Raw genomic sequence first — 24,998 nt, 5'->3', positions numbered from 1 at the left:
CTTCCGATTGCAAAAGAAAGTAGCCGTGACCCTTTTCAGCTGAATAAAATCAATGTGTGTGTGTGTGTGTGTGGGGGGGGGGGGGGGGGGGGCGGAGGGGGAGGGGGTATAAAGGGGGCAATTTGGGGCTGCTGTCTGGGGCTACTGTCTGGGGCCCCATGCAGGATAAAATAACTGGCTTTGGTATTTTGGATTTCTCTGATGGGTACTAATTCCATTGCAGAAGAAATTAGCCGTGACCCTTTTTCAGCTGAATGAAACTATTGTGTGAGTATGTGTGTTGAGGGGGGGGGGGGGGGGGGGCACTTTGGGGCTACTGTCTGGGGCCCCGTACAGGACAAAATAACTGGCTTTGGTGTTTTGTATGTCTCTGATGGGTACTACTTCCATTGCAAATGAAATTAGCCGTTACTCTTATCAGCTGAATAAAGTCAATGTGTGTGTGTGTTTGTACGTAGGGCTTATAGGGGGTGGGGCACTTTGGGGCTACTGTCTGGGGCCCCGTGCAAGATAAAATAGCTGGCTTTGGTGTTTTGGATATCTCTGATTGGTACTCCTTCCATTGCAAAAGAAATTAGCCGTGACTATTTTTAACTGAATAAAATCAATGTTTGTGTGTGTTTGTACGTAGGCCTATGGGGGGTGGGGCCCTTTGGGGCTACTGTCTAGGGCCCCGTACAGGATAAAATAGCTGGCATTGGTGTTTTGGATATCTCTGATGGGAACTACTTCCATTGCAAAAGAAATTAGCCGTGACCCTTTTCAGCTGAATAACACCATATTTGTGGGGCCCTTTGGGGCTACTGTCTAAGGCCCCGTACAGGATAAAATAGCTGGCATTGCTGTTTTCATGATAAGTACACCCAAAGGAACAATCCACCAACTTTTGTCCGTGACCCCCTTCGGCTGAATAAATCCATTTTTCGGGGTCCCTTTTTGTGGTCCCTAGGCTTACGGTACAGGATGTGACTTGCCAGCAATTCATTTTATTGACCCTTGGCCACATCCTTACATGATGAGACCATCAAAAAGTGTGACCCTTTTCAGCTGAATAAATGCTCTGGGCCCCCGGTCTATATCCATTTGCCTGAGATTTTGTTCTAGTAATTTCCAAAACAACAAAAAATAGGCAAAACAAACAAAAAAGAAATGAAAAGAACCTATTTGGTAGATTTGTTGATTCTAGGCTTAGGTATGTTACATAGGCATGCATGCACTCATTAGACTCGAGGCAAAATTTCTCAAAGTCAAGGTTGCTGATTTGTCATTCAGCTATTTTGTCAACAAGAAATGTCCAGCGGTAATGGTACTGTGCAGAAGTATAAAACTAGAAAGACTGGCTGATATATTGTATTTGGTGATTGGATGAAGCTTGTATGTTATAATATTGAGAGACCATCATACTCTTTAACGGAATATAGTGATATCATGAGATGATGGAGTTCTTACACTGTCAACTTGGCATGGCAAATGCATTTTTTCCCCTTAATCATGCACTGGATAAATGTAACTGAGACATTTTGTACATTACCACTGCCAAGAGGTGTAGCATATAATATGAATATGTGGAAAGTTTGGAGGTAATATTTTGAATGTGACTCATGCATCATGTTAGTATGCGCGGTTTCAGTCATGGGATAGAGTTGTAGCTCTGCATAGGTGGAAAGCCATATCACGTGGTCACTGCAAAACAAAACTTATTATATTTGCATCACCTATTACAAATATGAGCACTGTCTGTTTGTAGATGAGTTCCATGTAGAGCAACATTCAGATTGTGGACAGCTGATCATTTTACTTGATTGTATTTAACTTGTTGTATGGCAACCTTTGTGAAGCAAGCCATTTGTTCTGTGAGGAAGAGTGGTACATCTGGCACGTTGGTTAGGAAATTATACATTACGTATAACTGTAGACGAGTTTACACAACAGAGGGCGCTTTCCAGTGCATTGTGAACTAGACCCCCCCCCCCCCCACACACACACACACGTACACACATACATTTTACACACACATACACACATACATTGTACACACACACATACACACTGTCACATACACACATACAATTGTAAACTCCACGGACAGATCGATGCTATACTGTACATGAGTCACACCCCACAAGTGGAAAGTCATTCTTGTGGTTTTATTCCCAAGTCAATTTGTCAGCTTTTGATGATCAATGCAAAAGGGGCTAAGTGCCATTTTTAAAAAACATTTTTAAGCAAGTCCATCATCAGACAGAGCAAAATAGAACCTTTCCAGTGATACAATGTCCCTCACTTGTTACATTTTGTAACTAGGAATATTCTTAATGTTATGATTGAAAATATCCTATTTCTTATTTGTTTTTTAGTTGGTTTTTAGCAGCTTTAATTGCAAATACCTAAAATTAACAAGAATGGAGTTAACTCATTTTGCAATCAAACTTTTCAAATATTTTTAGGTATCTACCACAGGCCAGCCATATCTTTTGTGTGCACTCTGTGGCAGTGCGTGTACAACTGAAATACTCTATTTTCTTTCTGTGCCTGCAAGACAATTATGATTTCAAAGCTGGAAAAAAAAAATGAAAAAAAGCTTCTTTGTCAAAGTCAGAAAAACAGATTTCTGGACCACGATAGTTCTTTTCTTTTTTTTTTTAGCTTTACAACCTGCACAATAAAATGTGAGCATTACTGATACAGTACTGTACTGCTATTTCAAGCTTGCATCAAAACATTAGCGTATAGGGAAAATTGATAGTACGGTGTAATTATCTTTTGCCTATTCATGTTAATCTCTACTTCATCAGAAGCATTTGATTTTCTCTGAAATCTTGCTGTTTTCAATTACAGATATGAAAATCATGCAACATCACAGTGTATACACTGCATACAACTGTATGTTTGAGTTGATTTAATTCTGTGTGGTTTGACTGCAGGTTTAAGAATGCCTCATGCAACCATGAAAAACAGGAGCTGCAGTAACAGCAGTCTGTGTTTTACTCGTATAGCGTGTTGTGTGCTAGTAGTGATGTAAGGTTCACCCGAGACAGGATAGATCTTTGTGGTAGGAAGAAGAAGAAAAAAAAAAGAAGAGCTAGAAGTAATGTCATTCATGCTTTGTAAATTATATTGTACCAACTCAGTGATTGACCAAAAGGTCAGTGACCCTTAGTGTAGTTATCACCTAGTTTACTGTTTCTTAGCCTACAACTGTAATTGGGGCCCTGTAAATGCTGGGGGGGGTTGAAGTGTTAAGGGCTATGTGCATATAGACAGGGCTCGACACTAACGGTGGCCACCAAAAACGCATGTCGGGCCTCCAAAATTTCAGAAATGAAGAATTTGGTGGCCTGATCGGGCCACCAAAAAAGGTTGGATGTTCACCTTTGGGCCACCAAAAGTAAAAGTTAGTGTGGAGCCCTGCTATAGAGCTTACAATCTAAAAGCCCCTCCCCTTTTGTCTGTCTGTATCCCCATTCCTATTGCCCACTTTCCTTCTAACCTGCATGTGTTATACAATGGGGGGTTGTGTTTCCTGGTGTTATGCCAGACACTTCAAGTTCGCGCATGAAAACTAAGCTATTTTACATAGAATATGGATGCACCCTTCTTCATACCTCAAAGACTTGATATAGACTCCTCATATACTAGACAACACACTCTGAAAACAGCGTGAGAATTAACCTGCTATATCGTTGGATTTTCCCCTTCAAAGTGACTCCATGTACGAGTGTATCAAAGAGAGTTGTGCACGCGTTGATTTTGTACGGGAAATATATGGGGAGCGAGCGTGCATGGTGTTTACATTCTCGCTGTACGGTCGACGCTATCGAACATTCGATTGAACTGGCCTAATGACATATGTGTGTATAAATAACTCGTATTCACACCTTGTGAGACTTTCACTGGGTCATTTTCATTACAGACGCACTTACACGCACTTACAATACGCGTCCGGTCCCACAACCTGTCCGGTCCCACAACGCTTGGTGATACATCAGTACAGTTACATGTAGCCTACAGTACTCCAGGGGGGCATTTCATGAAGCAATTTGTCAGATATTTCGTCTGACAGACTGTTAAAAGCTACTGAAATCCTTGCTTCTGATTGGCTGAAAGCAAATTTTGTCCGACAAGTTGTCAGACAAAATGCTTCATGAAATGCCCCCTTATCTGTTCTTGCTGTGTCGGTTCTGCACTATGTTGTGTATAATTTTGTTTCTAAATCCATAGTTTCAAGATTTGTATTTCAACAACAGACCACATAGAATAAAGAAATGCCATCTTGTGAAATTGTGCGAATTAGGATCAAAATATTGTTGAGCCTTAGAAAAGTACAGATTGTATCAGTTGTTGAAGCAATACACTGTATAGCTTCAAAGTTGCAGAAAACTTTCATCACTTGGGGAGATCGTACAATAAGAGATTTAGGCTTCTACCAACCTTTACTGACTTCCTGGCTAGCTTTCGTCCACTCCTGTGGACTTCTTCAGTATATTAAAGTTACTTAAGTTGGTAGAGGCCTAAATCTCCTATTGTGAGCTTCAAAGTTTGTCTGTCACTTTCATGTAGGTGATCATTGAGCTGCAATCTTGAGGCATTCTCATGATAAATTTTGAGGGTGTCTTGACATTTTTGTTTTGATGATTCAGGGGTCTGTGTAGGCATAGGTTGGTCGGTGGGTTGGTTGTTTTTGAAACAAAATGTGTGATTTCCTCATCACACCCTGTTCTTACCTCACCTCCCCACAAAGGGAGATCCAGGGAGTGCTTGAGCAGTCCACCAAGTCAAGTCCTTATACCCCGTTTATACTGCTAGCGGGTTTCAAGGCCTCCTCGAGGAGGTTCAAAAGCCCACTCTGAAAAAGCAGCCTCTCGTCTGTTTATACTGCTCACCAAAAGCAGACCCTAGCAGGCCCTAGCAGGCCCAACCTTCTCCTCTCCTCTGATTTATGGCGCAGGCTTTTGAGTGACAGCGTGCAAGTTGAAAGGCTTTCTGCAGCGGGGATTGGTCAAGATGGCTGGGTTGTTTATGTAAGCAGGTGATGACCTTCAGCAATTACCTCTGGGTCGGCCAAAAGCGGCTTCTCGAACCCCCTTTGCGTTTATACTGCAGTCGAACCTCCTCGAGCCTGCTATAGCGGGTTCTGAAACCTCCCCCCATAGGAGGTTTCAGAACCCGACCCGACCCGACCGGATCGCCTTTTCTGAATTCTGTCTGTTTATACTGAGCTGAAAGCCTGCTCGAAGCAGCTACAGGGGGTTTCAGAACCCCCTTTTTCCGCAGTATAAACGGGGTATTAGTTAGGTATCCTTTTGGTATCCATAATTCAGGCCAGTTGATGTTCTCAGAATGTGTTCCAAGCATCATACTCTATGCTGCTGTGCTGTGGGCCTCCAACTCCAGTGCCGGCTGTCACGATCCACAGACACTCTCAAATGAGAGCTTTACGATTAATGTGTTCCGATGTCCCGTACTTCTCTCTGGTTTACTTATTAGTATGATACGAGGTATCTTCTCGACAATGTAGAATGTATGAGTAACAGATATAACGGACTGCAGTCGTGTAAAAACAAATGGTGACCAGTCCAATGTGCTGTAATGTTCTGTATTAGAGTTCAGCTCATAGTAGCATCCTATTGTAACTTTTGTGTCAATGGAATGGCAACTCAAAGAAGAACAATACTTTACAGTGTAGTAAATGTGCCATATATGTAGAAATGGGCCAACTCGCCCTCTAAAGGGGAAACACTATACTGAACAGATAGAAACCCAACTTTACGTATACAATTAGCCATTGGTAGTCCATCCATACCTCCCCCCCCCCCCTTTTGTTTAACTCTTTCCAGGTTCCCCCCCCCCCCCTTGCTGTGAGCTGAATTTAATACTAGATAGTGTGTAATCAAAGTGAAATTAGTTTTGTGTAAGCTTCTAACAAGATTATAATTTTATGAGAGATGGCCCTGTAAAGTTAAGATTAATACTGGTTCACATTTATCTAATGTACTTAATTTATGTGTACAGACACTTTTTCACAAGTTAATTTTTTCTGTGTTTAACTTACAAGTTGAAGGGCGGGTCAGCAAAAGAAGACTTGGTACAGAATTATAGAAAGCATTTCATAACAGAATAAATTTTAATACCCTGTATCTATAGAGCGTAACATAGGTTGGCTTCATTTTTTTTTTCTTCAAAGCAACAAAGACGTCTGATGTTTTGTTGTTGGGTTTTTTTGGTAAAATGTGCACAAAGTCTTGTTTGGCAAGAATGTGTATGGCAAGTGTTGTGAATCTCAGTATATGTAGTATACAGTGTAGTACAATGTATACAGATGCTATATAATATGTACATACAAACATGTGTATGTATCTCACACTTTGGTATGATACAATGTGTACATATACTTGCTGAAATTTTGGTTAGTGGCTGTACTACAGTATGTACAAGTAGTGTTTGTGTTCAGCGCTGTTACCTGTAGTTCTATCCAGGTCGAGTGTTGCTATCATGGGCATGTTTTATTTTGTTTCATTTTATTTTCTATTTTGTACAGCTACGTTTGAATATTTATGGTGCAATAAACACACGAAACATGAAGACTGCAGATTGTTTTGTTCTCTAATTCATTTGTTATGTATAACATTGAAAAATGTGAATGTCTGTATGTTGAAGTTGATCAAGCAGTAGAGTCATAGCCAAGAGCTGCAACATTGACCCATCAAACTCGGGGAGAGCTAAAATGCATTCAGGGAGATACAAAGTACTGTAAAGCGAGGAATGTTCTCGTGCATTTTAATTTCGCAAATTTTGCGAGATCCAAGCTTCCCGAAATTAAAATGCACATGAAAGTTCTTGTCTACACTATCTGCATTGAATGCTAGAGACACTTTGCGAAAATTTCATGCCGTGAAAATCTTTAATCAAGACGTGAAGAGATATTGCAGTTGTTCAAAAGCCTCCTGGGCAATTCCAGTGTTATAGACATTACATTCAGAGAATTTTTTGTGACTTTGTGGGTATATTTCAACAACTCGGCATGATCATTCTGACTCCATTCATGGTATATTCTAGCCCAGTCATCACGAAGTGTTAACAGTCAAAATTTTGATTAGTTACTATAAATCATTGATTTGGGAGATACTACACAAAATGCTTGCCGTTACGTACATTACATTTTTTTGGACATGATTATTTACTTCCATGTGGATGTGTTGAAAAATGTATGAATCAGAGCATGAGTAAAAGGAATTTTCTTTTGAAATGAGATAATTTGTACGGCAGATTCAGCATTTACTCTACAGGTTGACAAATGTAGTGTACAGACATTACAACTTTGTCCACTTTTGAAGGTCCTGATATTCATACTTCAGCATACTTCTTATCTAAGACAAAGCCAATACAGTATAAGTGTTTTATGTTGTTGATGAATATGGAAATGAGTCAAATATTGAGTGTTTTTACAAAAAGATATCACAAATATTGCCGAAAAAAAAAATCAAAGAAAAGAATGCCTAAAAATACTTCAATTGTATCAAAACACCACTCAAATGAAAGAACTTGACAAGTTCTAGCATTTGATACTAAATTTTTCCCTGAAGCTCATATATTTTTCAAATTATTGCAGATTTATGACTTTTAAGAAAAGTAAAATTTTCATTGAATTGCCCTCCTACAGAATCAGGAAAACCTGGCAGCTCTGGTAGAGCTCTGCAAAGTGAAAGTTTGTGGAAAAATTAGAAATTTATGACCGATATAATGTCGTGAAGTGTTCAATCATAGTTTCCGGTCATACGCTCAACAAGGTAGTATTAGTCATGTACATGTTAGTTTATGTAACTTGGCCACGATATTAAACAAGGTAGTATTAGTCATGTTCATGTTTGTTTATGTAACTTGGCCACGATATTAAATGAATCTCCATTCTTCTACTACTCACGAACACACCTACACATCCACCCACACACAAATACTGCTCTTTCTCCCCACCCCACCCCTCTCTTTCCCTGAAGATGGTCATTTCTATCTAAGAGGGACCAATATTCTAATTAACAAGTTATGATACATGCAGCATCCTGGCATATATTTTGCAATCATTAACTACACTCAGAAAAAGAAATACTATTTTCATCATTGCACATTGAATTTTTCAAAGAATGTTACTGTGTTTACAGCATTCCTCCCCAATACAAAACATTACGAATGGGTGTCATTACATAATACCAAAGTCATGAGATGAGCAAGACCAATTTAGAAATCCTGCAATGGTGTTATGATTCAATCATAGTTTGTGAAATTCTACACCATTTTCAAATTTACTTTTCATAGAGTGACATCAGATAGACAAGTACCGGTAGAAGTTTCATATGTTATCCTTGAATTCTGATGTCATATGATGTCATTAATGCAGAGTTGCCTCATTGGTTAAAAAACAAAAACAAATTATTCATATATATATATATATATATATATATATATATATATATATATGTATACATATGTGTGTGTGATTAGATATACTTAGATACATGTCAATATATTTATAAGCATATAAAAATATGTGTATAAATATCTAAATATGAATATATATACACATGTATATATATATATATATATACAATGTATAACAGAAAGAAAGCTTTGAGACTTCTTGATAACATTAAAACTTTGTAAGATGCTGACTTCTGCATGGTCAACTTGTGCTAGATTTACTGTCATTGTAAAGAAAAAATACATAATATAAATTTATAAAGAGCAAAACCTATGCACACATATTTTTCCGTGCTGCAAAAGCTTCTAATATACTTGACAATAATGCAAAAATATGTTTTGATTTAAAGAAAGCTACAGTTGAGGATTTCCTGACTTCTAATACTAAGTGATTCAACAGCTGCGCACACAAATGTTAGGTCTCCCACCATTATTTTTACTTTTTCTTCTTTTTGTAAAAGAAGTGTGTCTTTAGAACTGTACATGTACCACATATCTGCTTTTAATATGATGAATGATCAAAGGATCATGTTACAGAGACCTGGTCCCTGCCTCTATGTCTTTTTTTTTTCCTTCATATTTCAGTGGGTTTTTTTCTTATTAACTTGAAGCTTTAGTTCAGTCATTCATTAAAAGATAAGCTGTGTGATTTTAAACTACATCACAGCATCAACATTTAGAATTTAGTTAAAAATGTTGAAATTGTATTTGATGATCTTAATGCTCTTTTGTCCGGTGTTGAAATGTGTTGTACTTGTTTTGAAATTCAATTTAAGTTTGCCATCCTTTCCAGCCCGTCTTACAGGTTCAGCTTTAGCTTTGGTTATTCTCAATACAGTGGAAACTCAGTACAACGAGATGTCAGTAGTCAATAAACCATACAAAACAAAAGAAAAAATACATTGGGACTGGAGAAATTAGTTTGTTATATATAAAATAATGAATGTTTATGAGTACAATGGACACAATATTTCATGAGGTGAGAGATGAAATGATCCATTCAACAAGGCGCAGCCGAGTTGAATGGATCTACATTTCATCTTTCACCGAATGAAATATTCTGTCCATTGCACGAATGAAAAACATTCATTATTTGTTTTATATAATGCCTAAAATAGATCCTTGTCATTTGATGTTCTATTAATTTAGAAACAAGAGAGAATCTGAGATCGCGGGAGTGCTCATTGAGTGCTTTACGCTAGCACGCTGTCGCATACATACACTGCAAACGCAAGCGTTTTACACGCATAAGTGCCATGGAGCAAATCGTATGGATCCAAAATTGCACGGTAAATGGAGCCACAATTGCACGGGTATTAACGTCATAGTGAAATAGGCCGAATGGTCAATGTCAAACAACCAATCAAATGACAAGGATCTCTTCAGGCATTATATAATGTACAGCCGTATTTAATAGGTATTTTGTTATATCAGATCTCTTTATATCGAGTGGTCACTGTATCACAGTGTAAGTACACAAAATCTACAATTATTACAAGGGAAAAGGGATCCCTCCAGTACCTTTATAAGACAGGCATAAAAATAATGTATTGAAAATCGTCATCAAGCTACAATGTACATTGTAGTATCAAAGAAAAACACAAAATGCCACACACGGGTTGAACAGTTGTCAGAATTTTAATGTCTCACAATATCATTTTTTATAATCAATTTTTTTCCTCTCTCTCTCTGTTGTAGGAGAGGGAGAGGGTAACGGTTGGCCTCTTGAGTGTACAGCATCACTGGAGGTCAAAGGTCAAAGGTGACAGTTCTCGGATCCACAGGTCTATGAGGAGAGCATCGTGATTTGTGAAGCAGGTGGGGAAGGTGGTGTAGCTCTCAGGGTATCTCTTGCGGAGAGAAAATGGATCCTATACATACCCCCAAACACTCAGCTTGGCCCATGACATTCAAATGTACCAGAGTGATACAAGTACAATACTTATAACCCAGAGTCTTCCAATTTCTCTTCACTTATCAACACAAATTACCATACAAACTATGCCTTACTTGTGCCAGTACAATTACAAAAGTATTTGACGCCCCCCCCCCCCAAAAAAAAAAAACAAAACAAAACAAAAACAAAAACCCAAACAAACAATAATGTTGAAAAAGAAAATCCTGCAAAAGTCCTATGCCTACGGTGAAGATGTGACGAGTGCATGGGTCTACACACACAAATCAACATCACACTATGCAAGAGTAACTCTGTAAACACACTTCTTGATTGACATTGTGCTTACCCTTTTAGTGCTGTGGTCAATTCACAGGTCAAATATAATACATGTACAAGTATTCCAATGTACTCCATGAACTTCACTGGGTGAAGACGTATGACAAAAAACATGTGGGGAGGGGAGGGATTGCATTCCTGTATAATATTCTGCTTTTGCATAACAGTCAGATAAACTTTTTTTCAATATTGACTCAACAACTACCGGTAAGTCTACTGAGCAAATGCTTTGATTTTTTTTTTCAACCCATACCAAACAGATATAAAAGTGATGTTTCAGAACTTATTTCTATTACAACAAGTACATAAGAAATGTCACATCTTGTTGCTCAAAAAGAACATACACTGTACATGTATAAGATAATATACATGTACATCCCCCCCCCCCAAAAAAAAGCTTTGTAGAGATACATGTAACCTACCAACAGTGTTCATAAACTATATTAAGACCAGTTTCTAGCACAAGTAACCAAACATACAATGTAACATCACCTCTGAATTGGTATTTTACATCACAGAATACCTTTTCGTTTCTTTTTCTTTTTTCGTGGATGGTATCCGATGCGTACCGGTACTTTGGGTGCCAGTGAGATATTACAGCAGCTGGTGGTATATCGTCCCAGGCTTGTGGCTTTCTTTGAAATGACTACAATTGTACAGTGTCCATGGCATGACAAATGATTCATGATTTCAAGAAGGGTAGATTTCAAACCAGGCTGCCTGGAAGTGCAGCTCCCCTCTTGGACCCGACATGATGGCGAAGTTTGGAATGGGGCTAGTAGTACATTGTGGCTCCGTTTCAAAATGTGGACTATTTACACTGTGTGCAATACAAGAGACCAGTATGGAATATACAGGCGGCATTATTCGTTAGTGTACAGACTATACTGTTCAAGGACAACTAAGGGACATTTTGTTGGGGGTAATACTGTGGCAAGTGTCGACATTTCAATGAGTAAGCTCAAGAAGTTGGTCAGGAATTAGCGATCCTAATTGAGTTCTGGTTTTCCTAGTGATTATCAAAAAATACTTTATCTATGAAATACAAAAGGGTTTTTTTTTCTGTCTTGCCAGCAAATGTCACTTCATAAAATATTGAATGACTAGATGAAATTTCTACCTTGTAAATGTGGAACGTTTGATTATAAAAGAGCTCATTAACATATTAATAAATATTCACATGAATGCAATTGGAATACTCCTCGTAACTACAAATATACCTTATTTAATTACAGCCTAGGTATCAAAATCACCAGATAAAGTTCAGCAAACTCTGTGGTTACAGTACACACTTGACTGATCATTGCTGATATGTGAACATTTTAAAAATCTAGAATGGATGGAGTGAATTCAGTAATATCAGTAGAATTCATCAGTGAAAGTTTGAGGAAAATTGGACAATCTGTTGTTTTGAATTTTTAAAGTTTCTGCACAGTCACTGCTGGATGAGAAGACTACAAAGTTTATGATGTCCCATGCATAGAATAATATTAAGAAAATATAAAGAGAATTTCACAAAAATTAATATTTTGAAAGAAGTACACATTCCCTTGACTTGTCATTGTAAGGGTAGTATCATGCAAAGGTAATATTACTCCCCCTGCCTTCCATGTAAAGAGGCATGTCAAGTGCTCTTTCATTATGAGAGAAAAATGAAATAAGTTAAATTTTTCTTTATATTTTCTTTATATTGTTCTACACATGTGACACCACAAGCTGTAGTAGTCTTCTCATCTTGCGATGGCATTACTGAAACTTCAAAAATTCATAACTTTCGAACAGATTGTCTGACTTTCCTCAAACTTTCACTGATGTGTTCTATGAATATTGCTGCATTCTCTCAATTCACAAGTATATGAAGGTGGGGGGGGGGGGACATGTATGTCACATGTGACTGCCACTTTGAGATTCCTAATTCCAAAGTATCCCATTATCTGGGCTGTTAAAGCAATGCTCTGAATAACACTAGGACAAGGATCAATGCAATTTCATTTGCAGGCAGTACAGAAGAAAAAAAAAACACCAACAACAAGCAAAGTGTCACACAAATTAATTAGTACAATGTACTGGTATCTTAATTTGAAAAGAACTTTGCGTAACAGGGGAACAGTCTGTACTGGGCATGAGGAAAATGTTGCTTATTCATTTGTTGTTTATGGCTGGACAAAGACATTTTGAAAGACGGTATTAAACTACAAAGAGTGTACAATGTACTCAGGAGTATAAAACATGTCTTCTTCTGGAAACACTTTCCTGCCATTCCTTATCATTCCAATTCCAATTCCAATTCCATTCCAATTCAACAGGGTTACTTCTCTAGATAATTTAGCCCTTTTCTCACTTTTAGAGAGGAATGATAGTAAAGTTAAAGTTAGTTTGATAAGAAAAAGTAAAATTATGTAAGTACGACAGTGAAAATTTGATCAAAATTGGATGAAAATTGAGGAAGTTATGAAATTGTAAAATAGTATTGCTAATTTCTGCAGAACAGTTCTCGTACAGTTGATATGAATATGCAAATGAGTGAGCTGATGATGTCAGCACCTCACAATTTTCCACTGAATGTGGACAAAAAAAAAAAGACGACAAAAATTCAATGTTCCTGTTATTAAAGTGCAAAAAATGTTATTCCTGGTTGAATAACTTTAGACTGATGATCAGTTGAATTTGAGACTGGGGCATAATCATGCTTGAATGAAAACCTGGAAATTTTATGTACAAACTACATGGCAAGTTGTAATGGGATGACATCATCACATCGATATTTGCATGATCATAGTGACTGTTCAAGAAGTGTTTTCTGAAAAAGTAGCAAAACTTCAAAATGTCATAACTTCCTTCTTTCATCCAATCTTGATCAAATTTTCACTGTTGTGCTCAGAAAATTATACAGGTACTCCTTTTCAGACAAACTTCCAACTGTACTCAAATTTCCCTGTTAACAAAGGGAAATACTTTTTCTGGTTAAACTTATCACACAACATGCCTTGTGCTGCTTCTTAGCCTGTGACCCACGCCATTAGCGTATGAAAATGACCCATCATGGACCTTTCCAATTCATTCTGGGAGAAAGTCTTTACGCAAACCTGTGGCAGTCACCGCAGTGCTTTTCTGAACCAATGGTAGTGCAAGCCAATCAGACTACATCATTCAGCACATTTCGAACATGATACAATACAAGCCACATGAATCTACATTTGTCGTGCCTGAAGTTGGGTTCTGCTCAAATGCGTCATTGAAGCCAATCTTCTCAAACTAGCAGTGCATCAGCCAACCTAGGTTCAACGCTGCGTCGCTGTGCTCGCTGGTGGTGGTGGTGGTGGTGGTGGTGGTGTGCTGTAACCAGAGTGCATCGTCGTTCCTCCATGAACCCTCTCAGGAGAGTAGCCTAAAAATGCTATTGATATTGTGTATGAACAAGCTGCGGACAGGAGTGGGGGACTTAAACTTTCTCCCATGATTCCTCCACAACAGACTTCTGACCCTTACCCTTGGCATTTTGAGACTTCAGTCTCAATGCATGCACTTGGTGAAATTGGGTGCTTTTTTTTTTCAATCCGCAAACACTTGGAAACTTATCAGCTCTCGAAAATAAAAAATCATGTTAATCCATACACTTTATTTGCAGCTACACATATCACTTGTACAACGTATGTACCTCTCTCTATTTCTCTTCCTCTCTCCCCTTCAATTCTTCACATCATCTCAAATAACTTGTTACCTCATTTTTCAAGCAATACAAATGTTATGCAAATATTATAAACATTCTGGTCTCCTACACCCTTTGTGTGTGTGTATGTGTGTGTGTGTGTGTGTGTGTATTAATTGCAAGCACATTTACAAAAAACCCAAGACCTGCCAAGTGATGGCAAGTGCAATGTAGGCCTATAGATGGACCACTACCATGTAGTAAGTGGGACTGCACCCAACTGAGCTGCTATAATGTACATACGTAGGTGAACAGTAGTGTCTGTTACACTAGATGATGCAAGTTAGCTAATGAATGGCACAGAATCTGGAGAAACTCGGGTAGATCTTACTGGTTCAATCACTGTTTAATTTGAAATGAGCTCCATATGTACGACATATTTCTACAAGTCACACACTTCCATAAACATACATACACACACACACACACACACACACATCCAGTCCCTTTCTTGACAAATTACAAGTTTTTGGTAAATGCCTCACTGTCTTGGCTCGAAAAGGAGAAAATCATCCCAATGACAAAAACAAAACAAAACAAAAATACAAGGATATCAACACTTTCAATTTGGTATTAAAGTCTCACAGTTTCCGGATGAGTACAGTTTATGGTAGGACAATACTGCATATTGTGTTTGCACAAATGATGTGATTAGCTGTAAAACAAAGAAACAAAATCAAAGAAAAAAAAAACACCTTTCTCCACTTACCGGACTCAAGGAAACGCCTCTGACCATCATCATTGACTCTGAACTATGAGATTGTTCTACTTTGGCAATCAACGCCACTTGAGCCAGGCTGATTGCTTGCCGTGTATAATATGAGACAAACCTAAACAAGTACACTGTAGTCACTCTGGTGTATCTGACACCAAAGAGAATCTACTGACACAATGAATATGCAGCGACATGTTGGTATTAGGTTCATCAGTTTGGGGATAAATGTAGCGCCTGTAATATCACCCAACCTCTCGGGGGTCTTCCACAAGAGTCATCAAATAGGACGCTCACAATCAGAGACTCCAACCCAAAGCACCTTCTGATCTGGAGATTCTCCCCCCTGAAACCCCTAGCAAACGGGAGATTCCAAGTTGATGTGTGCTAAGTGCGAAATTCCCAGGGTTCTAGATGCTCTCAGGTGCTATCTAAGGCTTATTTTTGGCGGGAGATCTCCCGTCGAAAACGGGAGAGTTGGAGTCTCTGCTCACAATCCCACATTCCATTACAGAGGAGAAAAAAAAAAATGCCCTACCAGCATTTCAAAATCATTCTACAATCATACAGCGATTAACAGGACATTCAAAGTGCATAGTCATAATCACCTGTTTGGAGAGTTATCATACAAGCAACTTGAAGCAAGACTACCCACTGACTTCACACTGTAGACATGAATGAGTGACAGAATACAGCAGATACGGTACGGATAGAGAAATGGATAGGATATGGAAATGTTCACTTCAGGTAGACTGCATGCATACACAAATCTCTCGTAGGCGAACATACATGTAGAGACTTCTTTCCAAGATGCTGTACTTCATTCCAACCATATTAACATTTTAGTTATTTCAACATTTACCCCATTTCAAGAAAGTATATCTTCAGCTGTATTTGTTGTCGAAATACTGCAAGCTTGAGAGAAACATCCCAATTTCAGCTGCCCCGTGAGTGATTCACTCATCTACGTAATTGGCAGTTACCTGGATGTCCTGAGCCCTAGGTCTAATGTAAAAAATAACAAGGATCTTCTTGCGATAGAAAGTATCATGGATTTAAAGCGAGACAATATGAACAACTGCTTGAAAGGGCAATATAAGTTGTATTATAAAAGAGCAAAGTGTAAAAAAGAGGAACTTGTTTTCCAAACCAGGAATTTCATAATGAATGCACCATACTTATCATCACGAGACAACCAAGAACTACTTTTTTGTGTGTGGACAGATTGCTACTGACTAAAAACTACATGCATTTTGTGTGAAATGGAAGTTGACCAGGTTAAAGCAGCTTCTTTTACATTTGTATACTTATTCATGGAGTCAGACTGTCTGTCATTTTCTTTGTTTAATATTCCATGCAGTACAGTAGGAGCAGTTTGTGTGACATGGCCGGGATTAGACGGATATCTCATCAGGGTTCGAGTTTGTGGATGGGACAGAGTTTTGAATTGTGCTGTCGTCATCCCCGCACTGTTCCGAGTCAACCCCCTCGTCTAAAGTGGGGCTTTCATCGTGACAGTTTGTACTCAAGGACTTGACAACAGAATCTGTCCTTGAGTGTTCCCCAGCTGGGACCCGGGGCACCTCATCATCCTCTCGAGGACTCGAGACACCACTATTCACATACTCCCCTGAATTTGACACACCATTATTATTATCAGTTGCCACCTCTTCAGATTGTCTGTCAGTGATATCGGACCCATTATCAAGACTGTTAACCTCTTCCTCAACAGCCTCATAAGTACTCGGGTCCTGGACCAAGGTGTTTCTTTCATTTTCAATGGAACGTTCAACAGACTCCCCCTCCCTCCCATCATCATTGTTTACGTAAAGCGGTTCTGCCTCACCGTTTTTCGCAGCCGAGTCGGCCACACTCTCGCGATGGTGCTCACCGTTTGTACTGAAATCAGGGGTCAGGGTTCCTGACCTTTCACCTATTCTTGAGCTGTCGTCCGTCTCTGCCTCTCGGACATCACCACATATGGTGCTGTCCTGAGACGAGTCGTCCAGTGGAGTCCTAAACTGTGGCTGCTCCTCTCCAATGTCGCTCCCAAGCTCCTCCTGCTCCTCCGGTTCCTCCCTGAAGCTAGTGCTATCAACCTCCTCCTCATCTGATATGCTCTCAGCTCCCTGGTTCTTCAAAGTTGATTCTGAAGTCCTCTCTGATGGCACCTCCTCCTCTGGGTACTGGCCGGCATCCCTCGATTCTGATGCCAGCTCTTCTTGTGGCGGTAGCTCTGTCCTGAACTCTACGTCAGCTACCCTATCACCTTCAGACGTCCTTTCATCCGCCTCTTCAACAGGGCTTGCAGGGGACGCAACGAAGTGGCTTGGGTTGGTCCATGGCTCTACAGACAAGCTGTCCTTGTCTGCACAAGTTGCAGTAACAGTGGTTGACTCTGCTTCCCCTCTTGTCGGAGATGCCACGGCTTCCCGACTGTACTCTGTAGTCCTCACAGCAGGAATTTGTCCAGGAGATGCTGGCTCTTCCTGATCCTGCTCTGTTGCTTCACCCTGTTCCATTGGCTCTGGACTCTGGTGCTCTTTTTCAACCTCTTCTTTCACACTGGGCTCTTCCTCCATCTCAATATCATTCTCAGGCTCATGTATGACAGCTGTGCAAGGCTCATGCGCTGCAGTGGGGCAAGGTTCTGCTTCCTTCTTTACTTCCTCCAAGATGGCTGGAGTCTCCAAAGCATTCGTGGGCTCCCCTTCGGACTTGAGTCGGGCGATCTCCTGTTGCTTTTCCTTGAGATCCTGCTGAAGAGCCAAGATGGTGCTCTGCATGCCTTCCCCTTCATCATTGAGCTGGATCACCATCTCATACATTTCTACGAAGAAAAACAGACAAAGCCTTGCCAGATTAGAATACAATTTCAACAATGACCAAAAAAACAACTAAACACACAAACAAACAAACTCAACCCTACGTGATTTGTACATTACCCCTCCCATTCTTCAGAAAGCATATGGGTATCAACACATTTCCCACAAGAGCATGTCTTGGAAATATTAATATTCCAACAGCTGGTAAGTCATACTGCTAGTTTCTTATGCATTGTTGCATACACTTAACAGCATGCTGCCATATCAACCACAATTCCACTTCTAATTTTAATCGATAGATCCACAGTTTCATGTTTGAACGGAACACATGCATGCATGCACAATTCCATGTCTAACTCCCTGGAATATTTGTACTCTATGTAAGAATGTGAGATCTTCTGAAACTTATGACATTTTGATAAGGATTCAGTGCTCTACTTCCAGAGAGAAATGTAAGTTTGGGTAGTCTTGCAAGCAGCCTGGGAAAACAGTAATGGAATGGAAGCTGAATGGACACATCTGTGGCACACAGTATTACGTACAAATTCACGCTCACTCACACACAGAAATACACACACATAACACACAAGATCAACCAATCCCAGCTGTTTTCCATCTTCTACTGCAGCAACCTCAAGGCTGATTGACTATGGCTGTATTCTACAGGTCTGAAGCAGTATTCTATCACTGTCCTTTGCCACTTGCCCTCTGAGGGAGGTTGCAGTGCATTACCTCTTACAGGAGCACTCAATATTCGTGCATCGAAACAACAAGGCATCTGGGAGATTTGTGTGTAATACATACACCTCAACCAGGCAATCAAATTCCTAAATCAAGGAGATTTTCTAATATAATTTGTCAGAATGTTAACAAATGTTAAATATTTCAGGATGCTTCCTGCATAATCAGGGAGACTTGAGCCTTTCCCCTATCCCTCATACTGGTACCACCAGCATATTATATTATCCAAAATAATGCAGATCCAACCCTGCCCTAGCCTTTGTTAAAGACCTTCCTATTGTTTTGAAACGCTGCAAGAGAAGTGATCACAGAGTCATCACATGAGACAGAGACAAGTCACCAGCAAGAGGCAAGCCCCAGCGAGAGGGCCATTGAAGACCAGTCCAAATTTCTCAAATAACTTTCCTTAACACCATCGAATTACACAATTTTGCTATGAGTGATTGGTAGTGAAAACTCACAACCAAAACAAGCAGGTCTATTCAAAGAAGCTTGTGCATAATACAATTTGGGAGAATCTTGCAATTCCATTGGCTGAATAGACTAACTGATTTGGTCAGTGATTGAGTTGCTCAGTGGGAGTGATGCGCAGGTTTAAATAAGCTATCGCCTGGCTCAGGGTAAATAGTAACATCTATGTAGACCTTCTTTGAAAGACCCATCAAGTTTACTTGCTTGGCTCCACCTCGCTTTGCCTGTGATTGTTGTCACTAACATTGTAAAATCAGAAACACATTTGCGGCATGAATCTTTCACAAATTGGAGTCTACAGTCTTTTCGCGGCATGAAACTTCGGCGAATTGAAGCAGACATCCTTTTTAACAGTATGAAACTTTCGTAAATTGCCACTTGCATTCAGTGCATGGCATAGACAAAAACTTCACATGCATTTTTCTTTTACAAGTCTTTGCTCCTCGCAAACTTCGCAAGAGTTTCACACAAGCGAACATTTCTGATTTTACAGTTACCACGCGAGAGACTTGTAAGAAGACTAGCTCCGCCCCCATCTCACTCACCATCCTGACTGCTCTTTAGCTCCTCGTTGATCTCCTTCTGGAGGGCCAGCTCAGCCTCCACCTGGGACACCTTGCCCTGAGACACCTGCTTGCCCAGCTCCTGGTTCTCCTGGATCAGGGTGCGGCAGCGGGCCATCAGACGCTTGCCCGTCTGGCTGCAGGGGCAGATGAGGGGGCAAGGGTGAAAGCAAGTGGGGGGGGGGGGGGGGGAGGAGTTGAGAGACGGAGGTATAGAATGTTAAAGCAAAATAGAATATACAGAAGAGGCTTATGTCCAACCAGGGAGCTTGGTCCAACGAATGCTTTCTTCCAAATCACATGAGAATTCATGAGGTATACTTCCTACTGATATGCCTAAACCCGAATAGTTTAGGTCTTGCTCTATTCTTGAACTTTCTTCAGTTATTCAGGGGCACGGATTAACTAATTTGCAGAAGAGATTAATTTTCTAGTCTCTTCATTTTTACTGTTAAGGGGGATATGTGTACCATATAATTTTATTTTCACCTCCATGGAAACATTCCAATTCAAGATAGTCAACACTGTTCAGGAAACAAGCACCTTTTTTTTTCTTTTTTAGTAAGACAACTTTTAGGCATAGCTTTCTTTTGCTTACCCCTCCCCCTACCTTTATGTCTATTTCTCTATCTATCTACATTGTATCTATCTATCTATCTATCTATCTATCTATCTATCTATCTATCTATCTATCTATCAGTCTATCTATCTATCTATCTATCTATCTATCTATCCATCATCTTCCTCTCTGCATAATGCCTTCTAAATCTTTCAGTATCAGCTTGAGTTGACTTGGACAGGGCGTGGATTCTGCATCACTCCAAAGTACCTGTCTTGTGTGAACTTCCAGGCGGCCATGTCCTCGTGCGCTTGCTTCAGTTTGGTGTTGTTGTCCTCTAGTTCCCTCTTGAGGCGCTGAATGAGCAGGTTGAGGGCAGGGTCCACCATGGCCGACCGCAGCTGGGCCGTGCCTGCATTCTGTGTCTTGTCCGCCAGTTGGTTCTAGGGAGGAAGAGAAGAAGAGGATGTTAAAGAGAATGATGATTATGGAGGGCATACACCAACACCGACAATGACAATAGGGGCTTTTTGACTGCATGGATGTGAACCCTGTTCTCCATTCTCCCCAAATCAAAATGGTTGCTGGCCAGCTGGCTTGTCTATCTAATCTAAAGCCATTTCCATTTTCAATCAATGGCATGACCATTCTGAAGTTATGGTTACCCCCTCCCCCTCAACTCAACCCCTCCCCATCCAGCCACTTTACCATCTGATCATATCTGATCTCCAATCACAATATGAAATCCTTTATGGTAGCAATCTGACTTCTGGTACAAGACATGCTAATGAATGTTGAACATGCACATGGTAGTGTACAAATAAAATGTCAATGTCAAAAACTACTTATTGTCTATCTGGCAGTAAGTACCGTAATTTTCAAAGTAGAAAGTCTATTTCATGAAGCCTACTCCACATCCACAAAATTCTCTCTCTGGAAATTTGAAAGATTGAATGTACCCATCTTCCTCAGAAAAAATATTCTTTTTACATCCTATTGGGAAAAATTTAGGTATTCTCTGACTTATGCATTCTATGCTCAGGAAAAAGGAGTATCAGTAAAGGAGTATCAGTATTCAATTTAACTTCAATTTACCGCTTAGGAATGGAACTGAAGGAGAATGAGAGGAAAAAATACTGTAAGTTTTAATATTAGCATTAGCATTCATATCAGTCATTACTCACAGCTAGCTCATGGAGTTCTTGCTCCTTGGTGGTGAGCCTCATGACAAGCAGCTGCTCACGACGAGCGGCTTTCAGGTGGCGCGCCTTGTCCTCACCATCCCCTGGGGACAGAAAGAAATCGTTTATCATCACTGCTAGTATCACTGCCGAGTCGAATGGGATTTGTATGTTATGCATATTCCTCACACTTAGGCGACCCTGTACACAGTTTTTCAAATTCTTGAGGAGTGATGTCAGTCCTCAGTGCATCACAGTGCTTAATGTCTTTCATATATTCTCGCTGGGGTGACAAGACCTTGTATCTTAAATTTTTGTGAAAATGACCTTTTTTCGATTAATGGTCTGATAATTGGTTATTGCCAGTGATGTCCTGTCCAAATCCTAGCTGTCTTACCCCAAAAATGAAGCCACCACGGCATGTCAAAGGAAAGGCTTTCTCGTTTGATACAGTGCTTCGGTTGTCATTTTTTTTTTTTTTTTTTGGTCTCTCCTGAACATTTGATATTTTGTAGATACGAGGTCTTGTCGCCCAAGCGACGATATGCAGAAGTTAGTTGGTCCATACAGTGCAGTTTGAAAGGATCTCACGTATTGTGGATTTCATCTGTATGTATGTGAGTAAATCAAAACTACAGGTCCAATCTACAGAAACAGGCACTAACGCAAATAACCTGAAGGAAAAAAAAAAAACTAGGATATTTACTAATTCACCTCTTGGAGATAACTTGATGAGAAAAAAAAAGTATAGAACAGCATGAGGTCACCAGCTTCATGCACCATATTGCCCTAAACCTCCTTACCACTGTTGCTCGGCCCTGATGTCTCAAGTTTGGCCTCTAGGTCCGCAATGTAGAGATCTTGCTTCTTGACGTACTCAAGGAGGTCAGCTTTAGAGAGGTTTTCTGTGTCGTCTTCAGAGAGTCTTGGCTATATGAAAAAGGAAACGTCGTGAAAGGGGAAACAATCAGCAAGGAGTTCAGTTCCATTTTAGCATACTCTAAGATGTACATTTATAAATTGTGCTTGCTGTCATGAAACAGGGATATTGGTTCAATGTTGTTACTTTGAATTCTCCTAATTTCTGATTGACAAACCTGAAACCATGTATGTGGTCTTAGGGCTTCAGGAAAGAGCGTAAGGTCTGCCAGCAGTTACAGTATCTTGGTTTGCAGGTTTGTTCTGCCCATTTCGGATGAAGACACATGTGAAAAACAGCCATGGACAAAGTTCAGGAAGTTTCTTTGTGATATTTTGGTAAACACTGTACATAGTAATAAAAAAAAAATTAAATAAAAAATTAAAAAAATAAAAACAAAAAAATACAGTCTGTACTTTACCCTTTTCCTTGCACTTTCCTCGGACATGATGCTGCCTGTAGTAATGACATGAGATGCAGACACAAATTAAGCAACTGTTCATCAGATTCTGTTATAATATACAAAGTCTGTACTGTATATCATCACATGTACATTGTGTTACATGTACAATGTACAGTAGGTCCTCTAGAGTATTCTATACGCATGTTTAAAAGAGAAAATTGCTGTCTGCAGATAATGTGTCTGTAGAACAATGCAGCTGGCAAAGCTAGCATACAGTAGTAAACTTGTTGACTTCAAAAAAATCTTCTCATATTTTCAAGTAATTAGTTGTCAAGTATCGTACAATTATGTACATAAGCACACTTTAAATATCGAAAAAAAAAAGGTTGTGCAAATGCTCACTTCTAACTACATGTACTCAGTTAGGAAAACATTCATAAGACAACAAAATATGTGTAGGGGGCCTACATACAATGTGCTGTGGGCCTGCAACATGTAAACACTGCCATGGAATAGAAGTTATTTTGGTAACACAAACAATCACTTTGTATTTGATGTTCCATTAGAAATCAATGTAAACTGCTGACTAGCATTGCACTGATGCTTGCTAATGGAGAAGACATGGAAAATCATTCATTTATAAATTTAATGTTTCTAGATCTATGTATGATATGCATTTGTGTACAACGTTCCTCTTTTATAGACTAATGTTAGGTAGGTTCATTTAAAGGCTTGAAAATGAGATTCTATGCTCTTATGAAAACATTCTCTCAGTCATTCAGTCATCAAACTTCACAAAGGGCTATCTCACTCACTAGGATTGGAGTACAACTGTACTGCATACCGATAGGAGTTCTAACATTACTTCTAACGTTACAATGCAATGACAAGCATGGAATCTTGTTCCTTGTCTTATTAACAGAAAATGATTCTATATAGAGTAGAATCTAATCATTATGTTAGATTTGTTTATTAAAAAATAAAAATCAAAGTTAACATCACAATTGGTGTTTTATCGAATTTAGATTTTCATCAACTGCTGCATGCTGACTGTAGTTTAAATAAAAAGTAAGTTGTCAACCACATGTCACTGTCATTGATGATTGAATTGAATGAATGGTGGCGAGACCAGTGAGCATCACAGCGCATCATCATTTGCTGTGAGCCTGTGGGTTGTAGAGTTGAGTAATTTAGGCCCAGCCTACATTGTAGTAGGGCCTTGTACTACGCACGTGTGTACTAGACCATTCTCCTCTGTCTAACTTGTTACAGTTCTAGCAGTTACACTACAGTACAGTACAGTAAGACGTGCTCCATTGATTGTCCGACTTGAGCTCTGACATTATACTGAGGGAGTGTATGGCCACTTTACCTTTACTTTTCCTGCTATATCCACTATATCTAAACCGGCATATAGGGTCTACAGTCCACTTCCCCGGTTGGAACATCTACCGTTGCGTTACGTTACTAGATACTACATCCTGCATCTACACGATCGAGCTGAACGACGCTAATGCTACTGTACACCGGTACTTTCCCCATAGGTTAACATGCAAAAATGGCGGATCGAGCGGGTCTTGCACACAGGTTGCACGATCGCATCTACCTTTTTAAATACTTTCTACACGAACTCTGATGAATAACTACATGAAATCAATGCCTTACCTTGTAGTAGTCCTCCTAGCAGCTGTGATTTTTGTGATGGTTAATACACTTTGACTTGTAAAAATTCTCGAATTTCTTCGTCGGCATTCATCACGGAGGTTACCATGTGCATTAGAAAAGCACACTACTACAATTTCACATCTTCGAATGTGCAATTGCATGCGCTATGCATGCACGATACGATACGCACCGCACAGATTTGACGCGGGTTCTCGCTGTATGTACACTTGTACTACACATTAGCAAAGCTTGGCCGACATGACCGCATTTGCGAAATCTACCATGGTTCGAAAAAACTCACGCTACCAGCCCATTCAGATCACGCAATCCGAGGTATGCTATTCAATATTCAGCAGTTTAATTAGGCCTATGTATATCTAGGCCGACGACTATAAAGGAAAACACAATTATGCCGATCAATCCCCACTGTGTAAATAGGCCTATTCGTGCAAAAGCATAAATCAAGAATTATATTTTATTTGTTTATGTGAATACTACGTAAAAGCAGGATTTTTCGGCTGGTGGCCCCTTTCGGGCCCGCTTGA

At 39.6% G+C, this 24,998-nt stretch overlaps 1 protein-coding gene across 1 annotated transcript; it reads right to left on the bottom strand.

Moving 5' to 3' along the window:
• Nucleotides 1-15,648: 15,648 nt before the first annotated feature.
• Nucleotides 15,649-24,586, bottom strand: LOC139723610 (uncharacterized). The gene is made up of 7 exons (XM_071634841.1): nucleotides 24,454-24,586; nucleotides 22,807-22,841; nucleotides 22,270-22,396; nucleotides 21,470-21,570; nucleotides 20,556-20,728; nucleotides 19,709-19,863; nucleotides 15,649-17,956 (listed from the first exon to the last, which is right to left on the bottom strand). Exons 2-7 carry the CDS (start codon nucleotides 22,831-22,833, stop codon nucleotides 16,521-16,523), a joined length of 2,019 nt encoding a protein of 672 aa, XP_071490942.1. The 5' UTR covers nucleotides 22,834-22,841; nucleotides 24,454-24,586; the 3' UTR covers nucleotides 15,649-16,520.
• Nucleotides 24,587-24,998: the final 412 nt, after the last annotated feature.

The sequence above is a fragment of the Diadema antillarum genome, unplaced genomic scaffold (assembly GCF_040938485.1).
Source record: "Diadema antillarum isolate AM-2024a unplaced genomic scaffold, OU_Dant_1.0 scf00000015, whole genome shotgun sequence".
Taxonomy (NCBI): Eukaryota; Metazoa; Echinodermata; class Echinoidea; order Diadematoida; family Diadematidae; genus Diadema; species Diadema antillarum.
The sequence above is the reverse complement of the archived record's forward strand: the minus strand, read 5'-3'. Positions and strand labels throughout refer to the sequence as shown.

Coding starts and splice junctions, on each gene's coding strand:
- LOC139723610 (XM_071634841.1), bottom strand. CDS start 22,833: ATGTCCGAGGAAAGTGCAAGGAAAAGG. Junction 22,397..22,806: donor AGGAAAGTGCAAGGAAAAGG/GTAAAGTACAGA, acceptor TTTTTCATATAG/CCAAGACTCTCTGAAGACGA. Junction 17,957..19,708: donor GCTAAAGAGCAGTCAGGATG/GTGAGTGAGATG, acceptor TTTTCTTCGTAG/AAATGTATGAGATGGTGATC.